This window comes from Galleria mellonella, unplaced genomic scaffold (genome assembly GCF_026898425.1).
Source record: "Galleria mellonella isolate WM207_F2 unplaced genomic scaffold, CSIRO_AGI_GalMel_v1 utg746, whole genome shotgun sequence".
Lineage (NCBI taxonomy): Eukaryota > Metazoa > Arthropoda > Insecta > Lepidoptera > Pyralidae > Galleria > Galleria mellonella.
The window spans coordinates 1,661,034-1,671,711 of record NW_026442148.1 but is presented as its reverse complement, the minus strand read 5'-3'; the positions used below and the strand labels follow the sequence as shown (position 1 = coordinate 1,671,711).

The window sequence follows — 10,678 nt, the reverse complement described above, 5'->3', positions numbered from 1 at the left end:
TATAGAACGTGAATGTAAGTATATCCTTTCAGATAAAAGAAATCTAAATGGGTTCACAACTGACGGAGTTATGAGGTGACAAACGTAAAAAACAAATACATCCGTATAGCGAACTTCATATTTTTTGAAGTCAATTGGAAAGGAAACTAATTAAGCCCGTGTTACTATGTAGCCAAACGAAACCTAATATAAATATCCATAAAATTGTACAACTTGTCACAAGAAAGGTAGTCGAAATCTGAAAATAATTGTTAAACTTCTCATACTAATAAAAATCCCAAGGTATCTAAACATGTTTACTTATATTCAACACTGTCTCATTGTAAACACATATGAGTAACAGACGAAAAGGAAGACAATGGAGACCAGACATTCATACCCTAAGAATTCCGAACGCTTTCCTTATCTGTGACTAGCGCCCAGTCCCGGAGTCGCAAGGGTAGACATTTTTACATTTTAAAAAGTGACCGTTAAGGCTGCACACGCGACGGAATCTTAAAAATGGAGTAACTTCTCCCGTATTCCCAACATTTCCCTTCACTGCTCCGCTCCTATTGATCGTAGCGTGATGAAAAGTATATTATAACCTGTCCAGGAGTATGAAGAATAATTGTAGCAAGTTTCGTTAAAATCCGTCGAGTAATTTTTGTTTTCTATAACGAAATTACAAACAGACAGACAGACAGACAAAAATTTTACTGTTTGCATTTTTGTCACCAGTATCGATCACTGATCACCGCCTGATAGTTATTTTGGAAATATATCTCATGTACAGAATTGACCTCTGTACAGATTTATTATAAGTATAGATATAGATTATGCCGCAAGCGTCTACAGCTCGCGTTCAGTGAACTGAGACGCACAGTCAGGCGCTAGCGTCACAGCCGCTCATTATAAAGGACCACGAATTGATCCCAAAAATAGTCGTGCTTTCTCGATCTAATTACACGTAAGTTAAATCGATAGTTATTATACATTAAAATATAAAATATGTTTACGAAACTTACACATATGAGTATTTACTGCGAGTCGCTTTCTACGAGCTACCTTTTCTAGATACTTCAAAGACGCAATGAAGAAGCAATACAAAAACGTCATAATACAAAAGCTGAATTTGTTTTATGTTATTCCTGTAAATCTGAAGCAATATTTTAGAAACAAACAGACAATTTCGAGATAAATAAAATAAGAGATTTCGACTATGCCCCTTGAGACTTGAATTGTTAAGTTCCATAAACACTAGCACTGTATACCTCTTACAACTAACCCCTTTTTATTTAAAACCGTACTATGTAATTCGCTTAGTTACAGTTCTCTCTCTCAGTATGAAAAAATCTTTATAGGAATTATTGCTAAAGCTATACAATAGATGGCGCTAATAATACAACACATAATCTACTGTTTCTAACAGTAAAAATAGTCACTACCAAAATAAAACATAAATATAAATCCATAAATACAATATTAATTCAATAATAAAAAGCCGAGTGATGCTTACGTAGAATTTAAGAGTATTTTTTTTATTACAAGTATCTGGTGATAAGCGATTAAGAGATCCAATGTACTCATACAACTGTATGTCTGGATTTGTACTTAGATATATTAGCTTTCACAAAATAAAATGACAAAAATAGCAAGGTAAAAGTATTTAATATTTTATTTACTTATAGATTCAAATACATGATATAATATTATTATTAATAGTTTTAATAGCTCAGATTAGACGCTTAGCATTTCTCGGCTTGCTATTTTTAGAACTAGACAGAAAACAGGTGGAAAATATTGAGAAGGTGCTAGATATAACTTTTCATATAAGGACGACAATAAAAATAAGAAGTATGTAACAATATAGACATCACTTACGCGTTATCGACCCTTGATATATGTGAATCTTGAGTTTCCAGCAATTTCACTTCTATATCTCACACTTCAAATTAGAATCTGTTCCATCTCTGGGATTCAAACCAGAACCGGCAGATGTGGGTTTTTTATATAAATAAATTTACAAACTCTTTATTTAGTATACATTTCTATAGTTACACATAGTAGAGCATCCCTAAAAATATTTTACTATTAAAAAACACCTTCTCAGATAACCTACAAGATCTCTAGTTAAAATGACTGGTTCGTGATTATAAATGGTGTTAGTAAAATACGTAATAAAAGTAAAGTACCGGGCAATCACGATGCTTGGTTTTCTAAATAGGTTTAACCCAAAGTTCAAGTTGTACTTTGAAAAATCAAGTAAAACGTCTAAGAACATAATCCAGAATATACAAAATATCCAGAATCACAGATGTGAGGTAAGTAATTTACAATAGTAACTTTAAGACTTTAACTTTGCAATTAGTAATTTTTAAGAGACGAATATTAACACGGTCCTATACATTCTCAATATAGGAACACAATTTGTATGATATATGATGTAAAATGAGTAAATAAGAGAATACACTTCTGTCTCTGAAGCAAAGACAGAAACTACAGCAGTCTACTTGTGAGCACGGCCGGTATCACTCGTCTCTTAAAAATCATAATTTACAATAGTTAGTAACAAAAATTTGTATTACATCATAAGACACTTATCACGATATCCCAAACGTCAGTCTTTGACATTATTATGTCTTAAAGTAACAATGAAAATATAAGTGTATAAACGAGTAACAAATATTCTTCTACTTCTTTAGGGGTTTTGTTGACTTATGTTCGAAGAAGACAAAATTTCTCTATGTACTCTCAGAGGACTCATTCAATCTTTTTTATACTATAAAAATAGTGTACAGCGCGGACTTAAAGCACGGTGCATATTTTGGAAGACAAAAACTACATTAACAATTTCCCTAAAATTTTGAATTCACCCTAATACCTTCTATGTAAGTCCTAGATTCAAAGATCTAGATGGTTACATACAACGCGGTTTTAATTGACGCTTATCAGGATATGAAACGAGCTCCCTGCCAAGATCTCTCCCAGAGGCTACATCATGTTATTCTCCAAATGTATAGAGGTTTTTTTCAATTATTGGGTATTGTAACTGTCCATAAATTAAACCGCTTACCATTATTCGTTTCATACGCTTCTTTTTGATTCCTTATTCTTATTATTGAATTTTCAAAGTAAGATAGTAGAAGTCAGCAGTGACACTCGAAATACATATCTCCATAAAACATCATTCTGGATTCATTTCTATTCGGACGTTACTCTCTATGGAAATTGCATGTGATTGTCGACTAGATGTCATCTTACTGGCTATCAGTAATCGGGGCTTGGGCACGTACTTTCTGAAATGAGAAATTTGTATGCAATTTAGAATGGCAAATAAGTTTACAGTCCAACTGATGAAATATGGTAACTGTCACCCATAGATATTTACAGCATCACAGATATCACAAACCATCATTCGGAAGTTAATAGTTACTTCATACGTTGCTTGTCTTCAGAAATAAAATATGCGTCCGAAACCAAAACAGCCATGAATGGGCATCTGTTGCTTCATGGCAGACGAGTAGGGCATAGTTTTCAGTGAGGATGAATCATTGTGCTTTGTTTAGACCATTATTTTAAATATAGATGTAAGAATCTTGTATTAATTATGTAATATGTGTGGCCCGTACAGGCAAACGCGATATGTAACGACCCCCCAATAGATGGAGTGACAACCTCAAATACATTGCAGTGGGTCAGTGAATGCAGGTGGCTCAGAACTATTCTTGATTCCTTTCGACTTTGGGTTTGCTGGAAGAGAACTCTTTTAAAGTTAAGCTCTGCTTTGTACATTTAATTATCTTTCATATGTTTTATGTATTACAATAAAGTATAAAATAAATAAATAAATAATTTAATTTATGGCTAGCAGAACATACTTTGTCAACTTTCGTGCCGTATTTAGACCAGAAGGTGACTGGTACTTCAGTCGGCTTTCCAGACAATGAATCAAAGATTTGACAGCTGTTAAATGGCGGGCAATATAAATGCAGTGATACCGCTTCGTCGATATGACCATTTTGCATTCTGTGAAGGCCCAGAGCATCTGAAAAGAAAAATATGAGTATTTGAACCTATACTACATACATTATAAAGAGAAAAGATTTGATGCTTTTTATGTTTATTTGTAATAAACCCAATTTTAAAAATTTGCTATACGTACTACGAAAATTACAATAATGCAACCCGAAGTATCATAAACATGAACATAGGCCTCTCCCATAAGGGAGATTTTGCTAGAAGTTACCACGTTTGGCAGGCGGATTGACAGCCGCAGTTAGGCTTTGGAATGCTTTAAAGAGAGACGCCGTTACCCATCCCTCGAGCATTAAGTTCCCTTAGTCGTTTATGACACCCACGGGAAAAAATGGTGGCCAATTCTACGCCGGAATTATACGATAATAGTAGTCCTCAATATACAGGTTGATGTCTAAATCGTTTGCATCCTTTGAAGGGAGGGTTCTACCAGCATTACTGAACATTTTCACTAAAAAAAAAAAAGAATATTTGTTTATTGAGTGAGAATACTGTAAAAAATTTTGAGTCTCTGGTTAGCTGAAGAACTGACAAGGTACGTTCAGCTCTAATTTTTTTTAAATTCTTTAAACAATATAATAAATTGCACTTTCATTTATTTTATTTCACCAAATAAAATACACATAGATTATACGCACCATTTATGTAACAAACATCATCCAATTTCAACGTTGTCTTGCCTATTTCCACCATGTTGTTAATACTGTATTCTTGGTCGCCATCTTGTTCGCATTGCGCGCCAATTTTCTCGGTGCGGTCACAAATATCCGCCACTGTTACGCTTTGACTTTGACAGCTGTCAGTTTGACACGTTTCCCGCTGACACCCAGACTGTTTATTTTTTAAAGCTTTCTTGATTTTCGAATCGACGTCTTGTGGCCACTCGTATCTGTAAATGTTAAAATATAAACAATAAATTGATTAAATTATTACCAGATAGAATTTGGACAAGAACAGTTTGCGCAAGTACTAATGTCCTACCTGTGTTACCACTATAAAGTAGCCTTAGATTATATAAATAGAGCATCAGGCCTCAAAACCTGGTCAACTTTTCGTTGTTTTTTTTTTTTATCAGTGTTCTATATATTTATGCGTAAAATGTTTCTTGACGTGTTATTTAATAATTAAAATGTGCGTTTACGCATTAAAAAGATACATAAATTATGAGACAAAATAAATATAAAAGTAAAAGTGATTCCTTTATAATTGTTTAATAATCATTGTAAAAAAGTGTGTTTTTCTCGAAGCATTTTTAAAAGATGCTATCTATATAATGTAAGACAAAATAATATATTTTTTTTTTTTTTTTTTTTTATATAAAATGGAATGTAACTCCGCCTGCGCTAACGGGATTCATGCAAAATTAGATGAGAATGAAAAAGGTCAGTTAGCCTATCATTTTCATCAAGAATTAACATTTCTATGAAGCGGAGGTCGACCTCTTGGGTATCTATATAATCTAAGGAATTAGCTATGATAGAATGATTGCGTTTTGGTTTGAAGGATGGGATGTGGCAATGGTATTACTCGGTACTGAGGCATAATACCATAGTTTTCAGAATAAGCGATACATGAGGGGTATCACAACGAATTTAGTTCATGTTTACAGGCGACAGTTACCACTTTCCATCAGGTGGACTGTCAGCATGTTTGCCATTTAGAGATCATAAAAGATGTAAGCACAAACGTGCTTACTAAATACTTACGTGCCTTTTGAAAACAGCTTTCTATTGAAAATCTCTTAAAATAAAAAAAAAATAACAATAAAAATGTTCACGTGATCGAAATTGAAATAATTGATACAAAATGATGCAAATAAGAGATTATATTAAACATTTACAATGACGTTTATCACTTGTAAATATTATTGTAAGGTGTTTTCACGTATTGTTATTTTTTTCGTAGATAAGACATGAAACTGTGTAGAGATATCGGTGAGAACTGGTTAGAACCAGTTTCATGTAAGATGCTAGGTGCAGACGCAACGAGATTTGCCGTTGGCAGTTTCCATAAGTAAACAAATTTAAACTCTACACGTTTATCCGTTGCCAGGGCGACTGTAGACCGCTCTAGGTCCCCTCTTCGTTCCCTCTCACTCCAAACAGTTCGAGATTGATCGAGACGAAACTACATTATAATATGAATTAACATACTGTTTCTAACATAATAGTATTTTCAGCTAACTTCAAAAAACTAAACTAAAAACTTTTCAAAAAACTAACTTTTGGCTTCAAAAAGAATGAGTCCTCAGTAACGCATGGGAAATTTATTAAAAAAAATATTTATTTTATTTATTAAAAAAAATATTTATTTTATTTATTAAACTGTAATACACTTAGAGAGTGTAAATGGCGGACTTAACAATGTATGACGTTACCTACCAGTCGACCGTAGACAGGAATAACGGAAAATATAAATGACGGTGCAACGTGATGAACGATGTTAAATTAAAAATAATTATAAAAAAAAAACATAATATAATACTCATATTATATTATACATATATATATGTATATATACACATACCAGAGGGAGACTGTACAAAAGTTTGCTTAGGTAAATATGTTCCATTCGTGTTTCAACTGTAAAGCAGTTGTGTTTGCATGGCTGTGTTTCGATTTGAAGGGTGAGTCTGAGTCCTCAGGAATGGCAACGCATGGGGGGGTATCATGGGCGAAACAGTATACTCTGTTATGCCCATGGTACTGCTCATGTCTATAGGCGACGGATACCACTTTCCATCAGGTGGGTTGTCAACTTGCCATTTTAAGTTGTATAAAAAAAAATACGAGGTGACAGACATAAAAAAAAACAAACTGAGAATTTCCTACTTTCTTCTCTGTCTTTTGAAAATATCAAATAAGATTCCATTTTGAATTATGGTATACCTGACTTCCTCAAGGCTTCCACTCAGCAGTTTCATGAAGCAGTGCGAGTCAGCGTGGTCGTGGATGGGGGAGGCGTGTCCTGGACCCCAGCAGAGGATCATGATGTTGAAGGCACCGTTGCCAGCGTCCACAAGGTTCCTGGTGTACCTGCAATCAAGAATATAGCCCATAAATATAACTTAATTGGTTAAGCAGTTAAGACACTTTGATGTAACAAACAAACTCACTTTCATATTTATAATATTAGTAAGGATTATTAGTAACGCGGACTACCAGACCCATTGCTAGCAATATACCCCATCAGGTCGACTGCTTTTTAGTCGCCTTCACTATGAGCGGATACGAATAGGTCTCGGCTACGGCGTAGAAGCGTCGAGACGCTTGTTTCATGAAGAAACCACCGTGCTGAATATTACTTATCACGATGGGCTAACTGACCTGCTCTGGGGGGAAAGGAATTGTTAGTAATGTGGAGTAATGGCCCCATTGCTAGCAAGCCTTGTCAGGTCGACCTCCACATGGTTCCCCCTGGAAACCATTGTGATTAATACTTATTGCATTCGCCACGATTGGCTAACTGATCTGCTTTCATTTTCATCTATCATCCTTATTGGTGCCCCGCCAGTGTATACCGATAGGGCAGGTGGGGTTACCACTCCAATATCATTAATTAAAAAAAAACTGACCTGCTCTTTCATTTTCACTTATCATCCCTCACTGGCGTCCCGTCGGTGTATATCGATACCGCAGGCGGGGTTACCATTCCATTATCATCCATTAAAAACAAATGGCAGACAGGGGTGAGGGATTGTTAGTAATGGGGAGGTTAGTCCCCATCGTTATTAATACACCTTATCAGGTCGACCTCCACGCGGTTCTCCAGAAAACTATCGTGACTAATTCATCATTGAATTCGTCACGATGAGCTAACTGACCTATCTTTTCATCTTCACCTATCACCTCTCACTGGTGCCTCGCCAGCGTATACCGATAGCGCGGGCGGGGTTACCATGCCATTTTCACCCATTAAAAAAAATGACAGACGGACATGACTGATATGTATGTATATATGTATGTATGTATGCGATAAAAAATAATCTAGCAAGAACCAATCGGCAACACGTGACATCCCTGCTATAACAAACGATGATAGAATACTCCACTCACCATCAGACGGGCCGTATGTTTATTTGCCACCACGGTAGTGTAGAAAAACGCTGTCACACAAACACGTTGTCGTCCATTCATTTACATATCAGCTCATTTTGTCGTCATCGCGAGATAATAATCGGTTGGTGTGTTATTGTAAACATATATATATACTAGCAACCCGCCCCGGCTTCGCACGGGTGCAATGCTGATACTAAATATACCTACCTACTACAGAATGTCCTTATGAACAACGTTTACAGCTTTTTTGTCATTAGACAATACAAACATGATAAAGTGCTACAGGGCGAAGCGTGCTTCAACGTGCTATTTATAGGCACGCGCCGCCGGCCAGGCCGGTATCGCCGCACCGCTATATCCCTGCATTTTAAATCTGTAATATCTTCGGAAATATTCATTTAAATTACATGCTGTAAAGGGACATATTGATCTATATTAAACGGACAATGTATGTAAGGTACTTAATTGGATTAAAATTAATGCTGTATTGCTTAAAATCACTTCGTAAATAAGCCATTTTTTCCCGTAAAATGTAAAAGATAAAAAATGGTTATTGTGGATGGTACATGTATATCTCTTAAGGATATTAAGAGACAGACATATACCATCGCGGACTTTTTTGTTGAACTTTTTAAGGTGTACAATACTGTAGTATATTATTTTGATTTATCTCGTGGGGTTCAGCCAGCGTTTGCAATGTAAGCGCAAAAAATGTGTTTATTTAAGGACTCAAATTAGAAACCTCTAAATTTATCAGTGTTTCCCTACAATATTACGCATGTATTACCAGAGGGAGACTTTGTACAAAAGTCGATTGCTTGGGTACCTCTGTCCCATTCGTGTTTCAACCGTGAAGCAGTTGTTTGTATGGCTGTGTTTCGGTTTGAAGGGTAGGATATGGCGTGAATTTACTGGGTACAGAGGAATAACACCTGAGTCCTCAAGAATGGCAGCGCATGGGGGGTATCATGGACAAAACTGTATACTCTGTTATGTCCATGGTACTGTTCATGTCTATAGGCGACGGTTACCACTTTCCATCAGGTGGGCCGTCAGCTTGTTTGCCATTCTAAGTTGTATAAAAAAAAATTGTATTATACATATAAACCTTCCTCTTGAATCACTTTATCTATTAAAATAAACCGCTTCAAAATCCGTTGCGTAGTTTTAAAGATTTAAGGATACATAGGGACGGACAGACAGCGACAGTCACTGTTTTATACTATGTATAGTGTCTGATGATACATATATATTGTAAACAGTTCTCGATACTGTGATTGTAGACTAATGCACTTGAACTAGTATCAGGTCGGTAACAATGTTTTTGCCGCGCAAAACAATCTCGTATTTTTATTGCTAGGTGTACAAAACAAGTAAAAACTGTTTAAAGCTTTTTGTCATCAGTCGATAGCTTGGGTACCTCTGTCCCATTCGTGTTTCAACCGTAAAGCAGTTGTGTTTGCATGGCTGTGTTTCGGTTTGAAGGGTGGAATATGGCAGTGAATTTACTGGGTACAGAGGAATAACACCTGAGTACTCAGGAATGGCAACGCATGAGGGGTATTGTGGGCGAAACAGTATACTCTGTTATGTCCATGGTACTGCTCATGTGTATAGGCGACGGTTACCACTTTCAATCAGGTGGGCCGTCAGCTTGTTTGCCATTATAAGTTGCATATAAAAATAATTTAATAACAGTACTGCATACAGACTTCAAACCAACGATTAAGGTCGATCATTAGAGCAAATCTGCGTTCAATTCACATCCTTTTACTTTATAAAGGTAAACAACTCAGAAGTTACCCACTTGTTTAATTTCCGCTAAGTTTCTCAAAGTGTTTATATATATATGTGCGTGTGTATATGTGTGCAAATATATGTTTAAATACAAAAAATACACACACAAATATATATATATATATATATATATATATATTTTTTGTATGTGTGTGTTTTATATATATATATATATATATATATATATATATATATATATATATATATATATATATATATATATATATATATATATATATATATATATATATATATATATATATATATATATATACCAGGTCGACCTCCACGCGGTTCCCCCTGGAAACCATCGTAACTAATTTATCGATGAATTCGTCACGATGGGCTAACTGACCTGCCTATTCATCTTCACCAATCATCTCTCACTGGTGCCCCGCTAGTGTATACCGATAGCACAGGCGGGGTCATCATTCCATTATCATCCATTAAAATATAACTGCATATATATCAACAAAATTATTTTTTCTGATATAAAAAGTAAACTATTAATCGATCTTGATCAAATTTCTATTAGAGACCATTCTAAAAGAAATGAAAAGTCCCAAAATAGTTTAGAACTGACGGAGTTATCTACATCTACACTAATATTATAAAAGGGAAAGATTTGTATTTTTGTGTGCATGTATGTTTGTAATGAATAAACTCAAAAACTACTTTGCCGATTTCAACAATTCTTTCACCATTAGAAATCTACATTCACCCTGAGTAACATAGGCTATATTTATTGCTAGGAAAGATTAGGGATCCTTACTAAAACTTTAGTAACGTAACTCAAGGTGTAAAAA

At 35.1% G+C, this 10,678-nt stretch overlaps 1 protein-coding gene across 1 annotated transcript; it reads right to left on the bottom strand.

The window, feature by feature from the left end:
* Window positions 1–41: 41 nt before the first annotated feature.
* Window positions 42–8,441, bottom strand: LOC113510012 (cysteine dioxygenase type 1). The gene is made up of 5 exons (XM_052901067.1): window positions 8,407–8,441; window positions 6,906–7,052; window positions 4,656–4,906; window positions 3,861–4,027; window positions 42–3,278 (listed from the first exon to the last, which is right to left on the bottom strand). Exons 1-5 carry the CDS (start codon window positions 8,439–8,441, stop codon window positions 3,240–3,242), a joined length of 639 nt encoding a protein of 212 aa, XP_052757027.1. The 3' UTR covers window positions 42–3,239.
* Window positions 8,442–10,678: the final 2,237 nt, after the last annotated feature.